The following is a 17,178-nucleotide window of genomic DNA, read 5'->3' on the forward strand; positions in this document are numbered from 1 at the left end:
ACCATCTACTTTGTATCAGTGATATGTTCACTTGACTGTCTCCTTCAGTAGACCACAAATTTCTCAAGCACCAAGCAGCACTACTGTGATGTACAACCCCAGGACAAACCCGATGACACTACAGTCTAGGTCAGGGCATAGCAAATGTTTTCTGTAAAGGACAACATAGTATTGTATTTTAGGTTTTACAGGCCACATGGGCTCTGTCACAACTGTGCCATCTTAGTGCAAAAGCAGCCATAGATAATATGTAAATGAATGAGTATGGCCGTGTTCCAATAAAACTTTATAAAACATGTAGTGAGCCAGACTTGATCCATAGGCCATATTTTGCTGCTCCCTGAAGTATGGGAATGGCACTTTCTGGAGCACAGTGTGAACAAGGTCCTCTGAAGTATGATCTGGGAAGTATCGATGTGCATCTTTGTTATCCATATACCTTTTGCTCCCCTCCCACCAGCACCTAGTACAGTGCCTTCCACATAGTATGCCCTCAATGTTTATTTTCCTGAATTAAATATGCCTGGAAAGATACCAACTCACTGAGTCATAATAGCATTTTGAGAGCTTAATTACCTTTGAAAACTATTTTTTGCAAGATTGTAGTAAAGTAGTTCAGGAAGCAATCATGTAAGCCCAAGAATCATAAAAAGAATGTGACGGGGAAGATGTGAGCTAACAACATCTAGGGATTAGCAGCCAAAGTGAGAGAATCTGACATCAGAGCTGGGTAAAAGCAACAAAAAGGCATTTCAATCCTCAGAGACTAGCACCAAGGGACATCACATCATATGTAATAGATGTCTCACAACACCTTCTAAATCCGTGTGAATAATGCATTTAATGCCAGCACTTCAATGCTGGAAAGATGTTCATGATTTGGAGGAAACTCAGAGACCAACCAAAATGTTTAAGAGACTGAAAGGGCTCATTTATGAACAGCTATAAAAGAAGCCAAATATGTGCTTGGCCTGCTGATGGCCAGAACGAGTTGGGGAAAAGGCTTACAAATTACTAAATGCTGTAAACACCAGGAAAGGGAGGAGTGGCGGTCAGCTCTCTTGGACTTAGCTCTTGGTATGGACATATCTCAGGCACTGACAAATTCCTCTCATTATTGGGTCTTAAAACATTTATGGTCTTCTGAATAATATATAACTGGGAATGCTGTGATTGGTAATGTTCTATTATTACAGGAAAACAGGATTGCTCCAGAAGAGCAAATATAAGACAAATTACAGGGGAACAGGATTGCTCTAGAAGAGCAAACACAAGACAAATGATTGCTTATTAAGGGAAGAAACATTCCAGGCATGCTAAATGTGCTAAGAGAATTAAAATCCACTCACAGTCCACTCCTAGAAATATCAAATACATGCAACTGCGGGTAAGGTTATATAGTACAAAATTATTGAAATTTAATACAAAGATGGAAAGATGGCCAGATACTTCCTTCATTCCTTCTGTCAATCAATAATTGATTTATCCATCCATCCTACCTAGCTAATGCTTACTCACTATTTTCTGGGTCCTATGTTGGTGATACAAAGGTTAATAATATATAGAGCCTGTCTAAAAAACAAAACAAACGGCTTATACTCTAGTGATAGGGTCAGAGAAGTTCATGGAGTAAAAAGGGACAGGTTCAATAGAGAATGATGAGAAAGCAAAGGAAAGTGGCTCCTAACTCAGATGAGAGAAAGTAGTAAGGTTGGGGAGGCTTCCCAGGTGAGCTGGCATGAGTCAAGTACTGAAGGATTCTGAAGAGTCTGTGAATCAGAAAGAATGAGAATAAGTATCCCAGGTAGGAAAGGTGATATATTCAAAGTGCTGGAGATGATAAAGTGCTGGACCATTTTGTCACAACATATGTGGGACTGACCAGTAGTTCAGGTTGACTGAGACAAATAGTGTAAAGCAGGTGGTAGCCTTAAAAATAATAACTGGAATATATTAGGATCGTGGATGATTTTTATCTTCCGTGATCTTTCTCACTCTTCCAAAATTTCTCCATTAATAAAATCACATCCTTATGTACACAAATAATTGCAAACGTTTATATAGCACTTATTCTGTACCAAATACTATTCTAAGCACTTTGTATATATTAAGTGATCTTATCCACATAACTCTGAGATAGGTATTATTGTCCCTATTATACAGACAAGGATGGGAGGCAGAAAGAGGTTTAACAATTTGGCAAAATTATAGAGTTAGGAACATAGTGCTGTTTTCTGCTTGGGTCATCTCACTCTGGAGCCTCTGATTTTACATCTACTGTGTTACTACTAACTTTCTAAGTCAGAAGCCTGTTTTCCTATCATTTATTCCTATAATCCCATTCTAAGGATTGATCTAACAAATAATCAGAGATACAGCCAAATATTTTGGGGGAAGAACATTCATTCATAGCCCCAAATTTTATAGTAGCAAACACAGAACTAAAAATCACCTATATGCCCTATGATACAGAATTATTAATCATGGTCTGGACCATTATGCAAGTATGATTTAGAAGAAAGTTAAATGATGTAAGAAATGCTCACTATAAAGGTCAAAGAGAAATGTAAGATACAAACTATAATCCTAGGAGTGTGTGTGTGTGGTGGCAGGGGGTGGGGGGGAAGGAAATCCACTAGTCAGACTGGTATCCAATTACAATCTTAGCTCTGCCATTTAATTAGCTCTGTGACCTTGGGTAATAATTTAACCCGTATATACTCCAGTTTCCTCATCAGAAAATAAGGGTAATACAGTTATTGTAATGGCTAGAAAATACAGGTAAAATGCTTATAATACTGGCTGGTAAATACCCAGTGTCTGCTATCAAAATAATTGGAAACTGTTTTTAAAAGTTAGAGCTAGAGGTGCCTGGGTGGCTCAGCTGGTTAAGAGGCAGACTCTTGATTTGGGGTCAGGTAATGATCTCAGGGTCATAGGATTGAGTCTGCATTGTACTCCATGCTCAGGAGGGAGTCTGCAGGAGATTCTCTCTCTCCCTCTCCCTCTCCCCCCACCCCATGCATGCTCTTACATTCACAGGGTCTCTTTCTCACTCTGTGTCTCAAATAAATAAAACTTTTTTAAAAAGTTAGGGTGGGGTGCCTGGGTGACTCAGTCGGTTAAGTGTCTGACTCTTGATTTTGGCTCAAGTCATGATCTCAGAGTGGTGAGATGGAGCCCCCACATCGGCTGCCTGCTCAGCAGGGAGTCTGCTTCTCTCTCTCCCTTTGCCCTCCATCACATGTGTGCTCTCCCTCAATCTCTCTCTCTCTCTCTTAAATAAATAAGTAAATCTTTAAAAAAAAAATTAGAGCTAGATAGTACACATTCAGCTAGCAGTTTGATAAGCATCCTTTGTAGTCTGGGGTCCAGTAGGTTACAACATCATCTAGTTATTTTAAAAAATAATTGGGAATGAGGTAAGGTGAGTAGCACTTTCCATTGCAAGTAAAAACTATTTGCTTTCAGAATCTGATTTCTCAAACTTTAAGATTATATATACTGAACACTTGGCCAACCATAGAAAGTGCTATAAAATTTCCTTTTTAACCAGATACCTTCCCAAGACCAGAACCTGATGCTTTATTTGGGTTGAATATTTTTGAACTGTGATAGTTTAAAACTCTTTAGAAATTTGTTTTCAGGGCAGCCCGGGTGGCTCAGCGGTTTAGCGCCGCCTTCAGCCCAGGGTGTGATCCTGGAGACCTGGGATGGAGTCCCACATTGGGCTCCCTGCATGGAGCCTGCTTCTCCCTCTGCCTGTGTCTCTGCCTCTCTCTCTCTCTCTCTGTCTCTCATGAGTAAATAAATAAAATCTTTAAAAAAAAGAAAGAAATTTGTTTTCATTGTCAGGACCACTAGATTGACGGAAATTACAAATAGGATTTTGAAGGGCCCAAAGCCACACATGGCTTATTTCTCATCCAGGTTTGGGAATTATCTTAGTTACACTAGCTTTTAAATAGTAAGAAAAAAATGGAAGGAAATAAGCAGTTTCAAAGTTTATTTTGTTTTGTTTTGTTTTGTTTTCCATGAAGGAAATTCTTGTAATGATCTTCGGAGCCGGTCTCTGGGATGAGGCTACTTGAGCAGATGGGCTATACTGAGAGAGATGAACAAGGGCCTGGGGCAGAGAGCATGTAGTTTTCACTGCTCGGCCCCGAATCTGCAAAGTGGAATGGGAAATGCTTAAGCATTCACTTAAGGAAAGGATAGAAAATCAAGGAAAATGAGGTATTCTGCTTCTCACAACATTAGGAACCCAATTTCCCCACAGGTTTTCACATTGGCCCCCCTCTCGTCTCTCTCTCTTTCAGGTGTCCTACGTAAAGGCGATTGACATCTGGATGGCGGTGTGCCTTCTGTTTGTGTTTGCTGCCTTACTGGAATATGCAGCAGTGAACTTTGTCTCCAGGCAACACAAGGAGTTCCTGCGGCTCCGGAGACGACAGAAGAGACAGAATAAGGTACAGTTGACCCTCAGCGCAGACAAAGTCAGGTAGAGCTTGAGGTAGTTAACCAGGCAATGTAATTCAGAAAATAGAATACATGATGAGCGAGATGCTAAGGTTCATTTCTGTCCTGATGTGTCCTACTATACTGGCTTATTGCTTAGGTTCGTCCTTTAAAATTGGGGCAGGGTTGTCACACTTAGCAAATAAAAACATAAGGCATGCAGTTAAACTTGAATTTTAGATAAATAAATAGCATTTGGTATAAATGTGTCCCAAATACTGCATAGGAGACACTTATATTAATAAATTATTTGTTTATCTGAAATTAAGATTTTTACTGGGAGCCCTGTTTTATCAGGCAACTCTAATTGGAGATATATACTCAGTTTGACAAAACTGCCTGAAAATCCTGATTTTTTGAACATTAATAATTTGTGTATATGTGACTTTGTGTACATAACTTCTTTGACTGACTTTTTCATCAATTGCTCTGGTTTATGTAAATAAGGTCCCTACCTAGGTTGGTCACAACTTGATAAATCCCATCAAACTGATCTCATTGTCTTGACTTAAACTTTAATGCATAAACTCAAATTTTACACTATCCAGAGGTTTGAGGGTTCAAATAGATGCTCAAAATCATTAGCTCCAGGTTCCTAAATTTTGCCTGCCCATTCGAATAGCCTGGGGATCTTTCAAATATCCCAAATCTTGGCCACACCCTATGGCAATTAAATCCCAATCTTGGGATGGGGCACACAGGAGTCAGGATTTCTGAAATTCCCCCCAGGTAATTTTAGTGTGTGTACGTGTTGGAAAAGCACCACCCTGGTTTATAATCCACTTTTATACAGGACACCAGACAGCTTGCACTTGTTTTCAGTTTCTGATTCTAGAAAAGAAACATGGTCTTTAATGTGGAGGATGCTAGTGCTTGTAACAATGTCACTAGAGAACTAAAGTTAAAGTTTAACATACAGTAAATGACAGATACTTTTCAAAATCTGTTCCTCTAAAATCTGAGAAATTAAACTTGCTATTGAAGCCATAGTTATATACAACTCTGTTGGAACAAAACCAAAAATGTTTCACTGTCAATGCTCCAAATACCTAGATGCAAAGCTAAACATTTATTGTGATTTAGACGTTGGTTATGTTGAGGAGCTTGCATGTGTATGAGCTCACAGAGTCCTGACCTCATCTACAGAAATGTTTCCTGCACATACTCTGGATTGGTATCTGGCTGGTTGATCTGTTTCTCTTTTCTATCTCTTAGGAACATTTTGTTCTACCACAGCCTAGGGAAACACACACATATTCTCCTTGCTGTATGCTATTGAGTATCAAGCCTTTCTCAGTTTTCTCTTCTTTGCCTTCTTGTTGATGATAACCATTTCTTCAACCTCATCCAGAGGAGTCTGCACAAAGTGGCACTTGTGCCATGCAGGAAATTACTAGAATGTGAGGGTATTTCAGCACATAAACTACATTCCCAGAATTCCCTGGCTTACATAGTAGATGGCTACTGACTGCATACTGTCTTAGACCAGAGATGGAAAATGAGTTTCATTTTGCTTCCCAATTCTGAATAATTGGTAGGACTTCCTTAGAATGCTTATGTGGAAGATTGTTAGGCTGTATTTGTATCTTATCGTAAGAGTCACATGGAACACTTGTTAAAAGTAGATTCTTGTACGTTTTCCCAAACCTCCAGAATCAGAGGCTGCGGGGGTGGGAGGAGGTGGGGGGGCAGGGGTGGGAACGATCACTAAGAGTTAGTACTTTTCACAGGAGTCCCAAGTGAGTCATATTATAAGTTTGCAGAAACTTGGGCAATATTAGAGCAGTCAGGGGAAAAGAAGATGAAGTAGTAGAAAATGAGGTTAGAGGAACAGGTGATTTCAGATTCATATAGGACTTTGCAAGCCAGTATAAAGGGATGGATTTTATTCTAACTGACTAGCATTCACAGATTAGTTTCAACATAGCAAATGCCAGGCTATCAAGTGGATGGTCCACCGGGTCAAGAGTAGCAGCAGCAGATCAGTTAGGAGGCTATTGTAGAAATCTTCCAATTCATGAGCATGAATGCCTTTCCATTTCTTTGTGTCCTCTTCGATTTCTTTCATCAGTATTTTAGTTTTCAGAGTACAGATCTCCCACCTCTTTGGTTAGGTTTATTCCTAGGTATCTTATTATTTTTGGTACAATTATAAATGGGATTGTTTACTTAATTTCTCTTTCTGCTGCTTCATTATGGGTGTATATAAATGCAACAGATTTCTGTATGTAGATTTTATATCTTGTGACTTTACTGAATTCATTTATCACTTCTAGAAGTTTTTTTTGGTGGAGTCTTTTGGATATATATATATATATATACATATATATATATATATAATTATGTCATCTACAAATAGTTTTACTTTACTACTTCCTTACCAATTTGGATGCCTTTTATTTCTTTTTGTTGTCTGATTGCTGTGGCTAGGACTTCTAGTACTGTGCTGAATAAAAGTGGTGAGAGTGGACATCCTTATCTTCTTCCTGATCTTAGGGGGAAAGCTCTCAGTTTTTCCTCCTAGAGGATGATGTCAGCTGTGAGTTTTCATAGATGGCCTTTATTAGGTTGAAGTATGTTCCCTCTAAACCTACATTGTTGGAGTTTTTTTTTATCATAAATGGATATTGTACCTTGTCAAATGCTTTTTCTCCATCTATTTAAATGATCATATGGTTCTTATTCTTTCTTTTATTAATTGATTTGCAAACATTAAAGCACCCTTGAAACCCAAAATTAAATCCCACTTGATCATGGTGAATGATTTTTTTTAATGTATTGTTGGATTTGGTTTGCTAGTATTTTGTTGAGAATTTTTACATCTATGTTCATCAGGGATATTGGGCTGTAGTTCTCTTTTTTAGTGGTGTCTTCATCTGGTTTTGGTATCAAGGTGATACTGGCCTCATGAAATGAATTTGGAAGCTTTCCTTCCTTTTCTATTTTTTGGAATACTTTGAAAAAATAGGTATTCAACAACATAAGAGACAAAGAGGTGTTGGCAAGGACATGGAGAAAAAGGAACCCTTGTGCACTGTTGGTGGGAATGCAAACTGGTGCAGCTGCTGTGAAAAGAGTATGGAGGGTCCTCAAAAAGTTAAAGATAGAACTACCTGACAATCCAGCAACTGCACTGCTGGATATTTACCCCCCAAATACAAAAACATTAATTCAAAGGGATACATGCACCCTTATGTTTATAGCAGCATGATTTACAATAGCCAAGATACGGAAGCAGCTCAAGTGTCCTTCGATTGATGAATGGATAAAGAAGATGTGGTGTATATACAATGGAATATTATTCAGCCATAAAAAATAATGAAATCTTGCCATTTGCAATGACATGGATGGAGCTAGAAAGTATTATACTAAGTGAAATAAGTCAGAGAAAGACAAATACCATATGATTTCACTCATATGAAAGTTAAGAAACAACAAACGAGCAAAGGGGAAAAAAAGAGAAAGATCAAGCAAGAAATAGACTTTTAATTATAGAGAACAAACTGATGGTTACCAGATGGGAGAAATTGGTGATGGGGATAAAGGAAGGCACTTGCCATGTTAAAACACTGTCGGTTAAAAAAAGACAATGGAGGAGTTGAAAGAGAGGAAGGGAAAGAGGGAGGGAAAGCAGGGCCATTAAGGGTGCTTCCAAGGGAGTTGTAGTGATCAAACAGGGACTCTAAGGTAGTAAAGTGAGAACATGAAGGGGACATTGGCTATTCACAGACTGGCCATTTCACTGAGGGGTCAATGACATGCTGAAATAAGAATATTAAAATAACCGTGCCAGAAGGACAGAAGCCAGTAATGAGTGGGAGAGAGAAATAAATGCTCAAAAATCAAGATATCACAGGAGGTAAAGACAAGGACAAGGGTATGACCATGAGCATATGGCTAAGGTCAATTGGAGGGAAAACTGACAGTGAGGCAGTCAGGGAATTGGAAGGCCAAGGATGGGGCCAGTTATCCATTAGATTATTGAAGACCCTCAATGAAAAGTGGCATTAATGTGTATTGAGTTAATAATGAAATAGTTCCTAAAGTCATCAACTACTAAGGGCTGGAAGCTGGTAGATGACACCAGTGATAAAGGAAACCAGTGATGAAGTTGAAAGAGCTCAACTTCAGAGGCTCCAGAGGAGCTGGAGTTAAGGAAGAAAGAAAGCAAGAGAGTTTGGACACTGCAAAGAGGAGCAAGAAGGACACCTGAGATGGCTGACAGTGCTGGGCATTAAGGAGAGACTCCTTAGAGATGCCAGTTGGCACTGGTAGTCATTGCTTTGTCTTAAAAAAAAACTGAGAAATCTAAGTTTAGGTGTTTTGCATGGAGATGTTCTGGAGTTCAACTGTGCATCTCAAAATGGCCATTTGAAATACAAAGCTTAATTAACAAATTTAAGACTTGAGAACGAGGTGGGGAATAAAATAAATCATGTTTGGGTCTTGTAGTCAAGGCTCTTATTTTCATTGAAAATTAACATTTTCAGAAAAAAAAAAAGATTAGGAGACATTTCCACTTATGTGTCCCTTAGGAAATGGTATCTTCTTCTCTAAGGTAGCACATTTAGTTTTTTTAAAGTCAGAACCATGATAAGAAAAAAATGGTAATGAGAGCTAACACTGATTGAAGGCTTACTATATACCAGGCACTGTTCTAGGCACTTTCCATACAGTAGTTGCTTTAATCCCCACAACAACTAGGTGAATAGTGTGATCCTATAGCCCAGCTTCCTATGGGAAGTCCTGGTCTTGCATATTGTCCTGATGCCTTGGTGTAATCTAGCATTTGTTATGGATTATTCATTTTAAACAAATTATTAGTAGTTGCATTAAAACAAAATGAAATGGTTTTGGTTGATGTCTCTATCGGGTTTCTGCATGGCATAATCTTCCGGGGTGGGGGCATACATGTGCAGTGGACAAGTTCTCACTTTAACATGTAGTAAAATCTAAAAAATAACCATCACTATCCCTGGCTTCTTGACCCTTTCTGGAAGCAATGTCATATCACTCTGTTTCCAGGATACCTCAAAGGGAGATTGCTAGTCTCAAAATGAAGTACACTTTGACATAACTGACTGGGGACAAAGGATTCTGGCCTCTGTCAGTGGTGGGACACTGCTATCCTGCTGGCCACTTGGGGTGCCAGCCTTGGTCCATGACATGGCACACAAAGTCCATGATATCACTAGGCCACCACTTGGTGGGGTCAGTAGAACACGTGGAAAATCATAGGTTCAATGGACAAAAAACAAAACAGACTGAACAGTCTTGCTGTTGAGCATCTGAAAGTTAATGCCTTTGTCATTTTTTGCAAGATAACTTTATAATTTGATAATGCATTTTTATTTTGTAATAAATAACATCAGAGAGTTGTACTGTCTGTTAGTGCCATTTTCACTCTCAAAATTACCCTTGTTTGGATAAATTACATGGTCATCCTGTCAATGTGAAGGCAGTATTCTTATCTCCATTTTACAGATGAGAAAACTAAAACAAAGGTTCAGCAAAATGCCCAAAGCCACACACACAGGTTGTCTGGCTCCAGAGTCCCTGATCTTAACTACTATTGCTCAGAGTTCATGTTTTAGATCTTACATTACGATCCAGTATCCATCTCTGAGACACAGGCATACTTGAAACAAACACCTCTAATATACTCTAATGATCTACTCTGTTTTTTCAATGTGAATGTGATTAGGGTAAGGCAAGTGAGATGAGCACACAAGTACAAGGGTCAGATCCTGTTTTTACTTAAAATTTTGATATTTTATTCCCCTTGGATTTTTTTCATTAACAATGAAGTTTTTAAATCTGACAATAAAATATTGACGTGGAGCACTTGGATTGTGGCTCCCCCTTACCTTTTGGACCGGAGGCCTTAACACGCCCTAGTTCTGGCCCAGTTAGTCATGAACCACTAAATTCTCACAGACCCTAATAGATAGGTTGTGCCTGAGTTAAAACAAAAACAAAAACACCATTTTTAAATGTTCACTATTCCCAGTGAAAAAAAGTCTTGGGGAATGGAGCTCTGTAACACAATACAGGTTGATTATTTAAAAGGTAAAAAAAAAAAAAAAAAAACAACCCCACAAGATCAAATAATTTTCCACAGTGACACTGGCATTAAGACTTATTCAAGGAAGATATTTACTGAGAGAATGCCTGAGATTACATTGACTTGCATGGGAAGAATGCCTGGTGTTTACCAAACAATCAAGTTATGAAATGGGGTCACTTTCAAGGAGGGGCCAGGGAGTTTTTGAGTAGGTGTATTTGCTTAGATTATCTTTTCTACATCTCATGAAGCAGCCACTGTCAATTTTACTAAAGCAGAGTTTCTCAGAAACAATCAAGCCCAGATCTTCAACTGACAGAATTTGCAAATCCCTATGGTTGGGCCAACCCCAGTCTATCAGAAGCTGATGTCCCAGGTCTATGTGGTAAAATCCTGTATTTATGTTACTTCCTTAGTTCCAATAAGGAATTTTCGTACCATGTGATGTTTATAACAGCTTTCCTAGGAGAACTTTAAAGCCTCACCTGAGTTTCTTCCTTTCTTTTGTTTTTTCCTTTCTTTTTATTATGTGGCCACACCACACTTGACTTTTGGCAATGGGTCTGATTTTAGATACTCCCAGATGCCCACAGAGCCCTCACTTCTTTATTTTCAGAAATTGTGGCTGCTTGAGAACACAGTTATGGTTTTTAGGCCACCTAATGATAAGCTGTCTTTGTTTTTAAAGATTTTATTTATTTATTTGAAAGAGAGAGAGCTAGTACATGAGTGGGGGGAGGGGCAGAGGGAGAAGGAGAAGCAGACTCCCCGCTGAGCAGGGAGCCAAATGTGGGGCTTGATCTCAGGACCCCGGGATCATGACCTGAGTGGCAGGCAGATGCTTAACCGATTGAGCCACCCAGGCGCCCCTCATTTTAATTCCAGCTAGTTAACCTACAGTGTTATATTAGTTTCAGGTGGACAATATAGTGATTCAACATTTTCATACAACACCTGGTGCTCATCACCAGAAGCTGCCTTTTAAAAGGAATGTTGACACACTATTAAGACTTCAACCTCCCAGGGAGAAAATATGGGGCTTCAAACTGACCAGACAATAGGGTGAGAATGTGAGGCCCTGATTAAAAGGTCTCAGATGACAGTAAGTTGGCAAGGAAAGAATTCAGCACTCATTTTGCTGTGATTTTCTCCCCCCACCCCCTTTATCTATCCTTTAACTCTTAGCTAATTTGCTAATGCCTCAAAAGATAATTTCCTCGTCCTACAAGGCTGAAATAATTCTACTCTTTCAAGCACCCTTTTCAAGTACCCAATTCGTTCCTTTTCATAACATGTGCCACTTTCTACCCACTGTTGTACATGTTTCACGGAGGAATAGAAGATTGGAAAGATATCGGGAAATATTATTTAAGACACTTTACCTAGAAATACCTGAATCCTGATCTCAACCATCTTCTCATTAACCTTGAATGGAGATAAACCTACAAGGACAATAGACTATTTTTATTCAGCTTTAACTTCAAACCTGAAGGCAATGTCCCCAGGAGGGAAACAGCTTAGAAGCCCTCCTTTCTCTCTCGGTCTGCCTCCACTCAGGAGACCCAGAAGCCCTGAGCTATTTCCTCCTCACTGTTCCCAAAGCCTTAGATTTTCCCATTCCAATGGGAGGTGAGACCCCACTGGTGAGGGCCAGAAGACAAGGACCCTTAAAAACAAAAAAACAAACACATAAACCTCTCTGTGCCTCAGTTTTCTCATCTGTAAAATGGAGTTAATAGTATTCACCTCATAAGATTTTGGTGAGAATAAAGTGAGTTCCTATGAGTAAAGCTCATACAATAAAAAAGCCATAGCACGTAGTAAAATTCTGTTTAGTGATTGTTCATTTTAGTATCTACTTTCTCCACCACTATATAACAGACTTTGGGTCATAAAGCTTTTGTTGAATTTAATGGGGAGCATTTTCTACAGATTAAAATTAAACATCTTAAAAAAGCTCTATTTCTTCTCCCTCATTCTCATTCCTCTTATTTTTCTGGTTTTTTTTTTAAGATTTTATTTATTTATTCATGAAAGGCACAGAGAGAGAGGCAGAGACACAGGCAGAGGGAGAAGCAGGCACCCTGTAGGGACCCAGCCGACGTGGGACTTGATCCCAGGATCACAACCTGAGCCAAAGGCAGGGACTCAACCTCTGAGCCACCCAGGTTTGAGGGTCTTTATTTTATTTTTTATTTTTTTAAAGATTTTATTTATTTATTCATGAGAGACACACACAGAGAGAGGAAGAGACACAGGCAGAAGGAGAGGCAGGCTCCTTGCAGGGAGCCCGATGTGGGACTCTATCCCGGAACTGGGATCACGCCCTGAGCCAAAGGCAGACGCTCAACCGCTGAGCCACCCAGGCGTCCCTCCTCTTATCTTTCTTGTACAAAGGAAAATCAGATTGCACAGTAAGATTCAACTCATGTACAGCGATTTTTATAATCATAGGATTGAAATAATGAGTTCGTACTTTTACTCTATAGTGTCTAAACAAGAGAAGTGGAAAGAATCAGGAGCAAGCTGAATTCTCCCATTCTGTCTCCCACTATTACAGGTTGTGGCTAAACTTCCTAAGTACAAGGGCACTTTTTCCAGTTGTAGATAACCCTTGAAGACCCCTCTAACCCAATTAGAATGTAAACTAACTCTAAAAGGCGACTATTGAAATGCAGATGTTACTATGGCTAAGTCTAATCAACCCCACAAATCTAAGCAAATGAATCCGTTGAACTGTAAGTCAAAGGATCAACATATGAGAATCTTTCATAAGGTCTCTCATCTCTTTCCTCTCCAAAGGTGTAGAGTAGTAGTTCTCAGCCTGAGCAGTTTTGCCCCCCAATGGACATTGGCAATGTCTGGAGACAGGTTTGGTTGTCACATCTAAAGGACGGGTGCTATTGGCATCTTGTCTGTAGAGGCCAGGATACTGTTAAATTTCCTACTATGTACAGGGTAACTCCAAGCCCACCATAAAATGAAAAATTATCCACCTCTAAATGTTGATAGTGCCATGGTAGAGAAAACCCTGATTTAGAACATTGTTAGGACTATTTCATACTGAGAAGTATACCCTACTTATTTTATACTTCTTGTTTGCAAGGGTGACATGGTTTGCCTACATCTGCCCACTAAGTCAGGAGAGTGCTCTCAGTTCTGCAAACCTCAGAGTCAGTTCTCCATGATTCATATGTAGGTGGGGCTCACTGGGTGATGGCCAGTTCTTCTCCTTATATTAGAAAAAGCAAGTTCTATCAGCAGCCTATCTTTAAAAATTTGATTTATTCAGATGCACACTCAGTTGAGTATGAAGGGAATCTCTATCTGATTGGCTTCATTAAAACATAAATCATATGGATCCACACACCACACACCCTAAGAAAACAAATCTATGATGCTATGCATAGCTTCATGCAGGAAGTAAGACAGGGCCCATATCTGGGAAATATTAAGTTCACATTCTGAATATCCAAATTCTGGGAGATGAAGATACTTGTATGTGGGGAGGGAAAAATTAACTTCTTTATCACACCCATTTAGGGAATGCTCAGTGGTGTTAATAGTCACAAGGAAAGCTTATTTTTAAGTTCAACCCCTGAACTTGTGTGGTTCAACAGGTGTTTAGTGTTAAAGAGAAAGAGAGGCAGTAGGACAGTGTTGAAAAGACTGACGATTTCATCCATTCTAGAAAGAATCTAGTGAGAATTTTTGAACTTGGAAGGTCACTAAACTGTGAGAATGCACATAAGAATCCTCACTACTTGGACCAGCCACAGGCACTGGAATTGAGAACAGGCAATAACAAATACACTTGCCCACCTGCAGACTACCACTGGAGGATGGGCTCCCTCTTGATCTGCTCTAGATCACTATTTCTCTAACTTTGATACACCTGAGAATCACCTGGAGGCCTAAGTAAAACAGATGCCTGGAACCCAGCCCTGAGCTTGACTCAGAGCCTGGGATGTTTCCAACAAGTGTGGGCCGGGTGCAGGTGATGCTGATGCTGCTAGTCTGGAGGGCCACACTGAGTACCAAGGGTCCAAAGAACCCTAACATGGCCTTCAGTCATGAAAATGCTATGGGTACTTCATACCTTTGCTACTAACATACCCATAATCATGTCAAGGACATTAACCCCCATGATTCCATGTTGAAAAACAAGCCATTAAAAGATTAACAAAGAGAAAATAAAATACAAAGACATTTTTAGACTGGAAATCCCTACAGCTCTCCTTTCTCCTTAGGAAGGGAAGTCCATAATCTTATCTTAGCTTTTTTTTTTTTTTTTTAAAGAATACAGCGAAACGGTGTGTGTTCTCCTTTGTCCTTTAACATTTCCCCCTATGTTTGGTCACATGTTTGCACACGGTATTTAAAGAGGATTTTGTGGATCATTAATTAAGGTAACAACTGCTTCCTTAGCAAGCAGGATGTTGAAGAGGTTGTAACTGCTTTCCCAGAGAGGTAGAAGGTGTGTTTGTTTTTTGTTTTAAAGGTTGAGGAGTTTAGATGAGGCTTTAACAGACCTGTGTGGATTAGGAGTTTGGACTTAATTGTGAAAGCCAGCAAGAGTAAATAAATGTCATGGTACTCCGTAATTCCCCTAGACCACCAGGGTAGAGAGCTGGTACTTGTCAGGGACACAGAGGCCTGAGATGTTCGTAAGGTGTTTTTCTTCCAAGCGTGTTCCATTTTGCTAGCTATTATGACAGCCTTATTTTAGGACTTGCGGGATGCAATGCTCTTTTGCAGGATGCGAGATGATGTGCAGAAGCAGCCTGGCAGATGAAATCTCTGTCTTTTTGGTATCTCCAATCCTTTCTTTCATCCCAGCCTGCTTACTGTCATCTCTATTTTCTTTTCCTTCCTTCATACTAGATCCTATTTTTCTATCCCTCGTTTTCTTCCTAATTCTCTCATTCCCTTATCCTGAGTGTCATCTCCTTAGTCCATCTCATTTTACTCATTCATTCATGCACTCGGCATAAACGTAGCACACACCTACTATGAGCCATGCACAAAGTCCAATGGATTCCGCCCTGGGGATGCTCACAATCCAGGGAGAGGCAGACTAGTAAGCAGACATACTTTCTATGTGCATAGGACATGCACTGGGATAAAGGCCAGAGGAGTGCCATGGAAACAGACCGGAGGGGCCCTGGGCTAAACACTGTCAGTGCTCCACCCATTATTCCCATGCCACTCCTTGTTTCTATATACAAGGATAGCTTCCCACTATAAGCTCTGCTCTGCCATGGTGTGGAGAGAAGGGGTTTCGGGCCCCAGAAGCATGCTCAACTCTTGCAGGGAAAGGTGGAAATACTGAGGACTCACTCCTGGAATAGCTCTCTGTCAATAATAGTCAGGGACTAGAGATAAATATCCCAGCTTCCTTGTCGCTCTAAGGTATGTGTATGTTCTATACTGGTTCCCAGTGATTCCGAGTGGGATTGAGCCTGTCACCCATACTCTAACCTGCTTACCAATACACCTTGAATTGACATGGTTTCTTTTCCTGTTTCACTTTTCCATTCTCTACTGGTGCCTCCTGAGATCACCTCCCAAATAAACTATATGCACTCAAATCCTTGTCTCAGGGCCTTCTAGAAAACTCACTAAGACAAGTGCTCCCTCAGAGTTAACTAACAAGATGGGAGCCCAGAGAGCTGAGCAGGTGCCAGGCAAGGAAAGGCTCTACACCAGCCTAAGAACGTTGGACTCCCTCCTCAAGGCAATGGGGAGAGACAAGTATGGCCTATGTGATGGTCCAGGAGGGGGTAGCAATGGCTATATAGTGTAAAGAGGAGAATAGAGCGCCTGGGTGGCTCAGTGGTTGAGCATCTGCCTTTGGCTCATGGTGTGATCCTGAGGTCCTGGGATTGAGTCCCACATCAGGCTCACTGCAGGAAACCTGCTTCTCCCTCTGCCTATGTCTCTGCTTCTCTCTGTGTGTCTCTCAGGAATGAATAAATAAAATCTTAAAAAAAAAGGAGAAGAATAACAATGAAAGGAGGACACTTTACACATAAATGAAAATGTGACCAATACAATAACAGGAGTTAACCACCACTTTTTCTTTTGCAATAAAACAGTTACCTCAGGTCTTTAACATCAATGATCCTTTATATATCTATAATCATCAAACTTAGCTGAAGCTCCAGTTTTGCATATAGACCCTTTTAAGAGACTTACTACACAAAATTTTAAAAGGGAATTCAATGTTAAAATGAGAAGAAAAACTTATATCAACTAGTCTCCTTTTTGTGTTGTCTGTGTTTGGTTGGCTAGGATAGATAGACTCTAGGACAAATGGTTTCAATGCAGAAACCATGTATTGTGCTACAAGCGAGGTTTAAGTGCAAGATTTGGCAAGGACCAAGGATACAGCAGGTCCTCCACTTGATAACACTTGGGAAGTGACCCTTCATTGGGTCTTGACACAGGAGTAGGAGTTGGACAGGTGAAAAAGGACTAAGAGGGATGTTCATGCCGAGGGAACAGTTACGGGAAGGTTGTCATGAAGAGATGGGCCCACCAGAACATGGGGATATGGGGCCTGTGAGGGAGGAAAACTTGAGCTGGTCCTGAAG

At 40.1% G+C, this 17,178-nt stretch overlaps 1 protein-coding gene across 9 annotated transcripts in view; it reads left to right on the forward strand.

Moving 5' to 3' along the window:
- The window catches only part of GLRA2 (glycine receptor alpha 2), a 175,681-nt gene that overhangs the window by 133,877 nt on the left and 24,626 nt on the right, over positions 1-17,178 (forward strand). For all 9 annotated transcript variants that reach the window (XM_025986699.2, XM_072743712.1, XM_072743714.1 and 6 more), the window contains one exon: positions 4,320-4,469. In XM_025986699.2, the coding sequence (XP_025842484.1) occupies positions 4,320-4,469 (150 nt within the window). The remainder of the gene's footprint in view (positions 1-4,319; positions 4,470-17,178) is intronic.

Source organism: Vulpes vulpes, chromosome X (assembly GCF_048418805.1).
Source record: "Vulpes vulpes isolate BD-2025 chromosome X, VulVul3, whole genome shotgun sequence".
Classification (NCBI taxonomy): Eukaryota; Metazoa; Chordata; class Mammalia; order Carnivora; family Canidae; genus Vulpes; species Vulpes vulpes.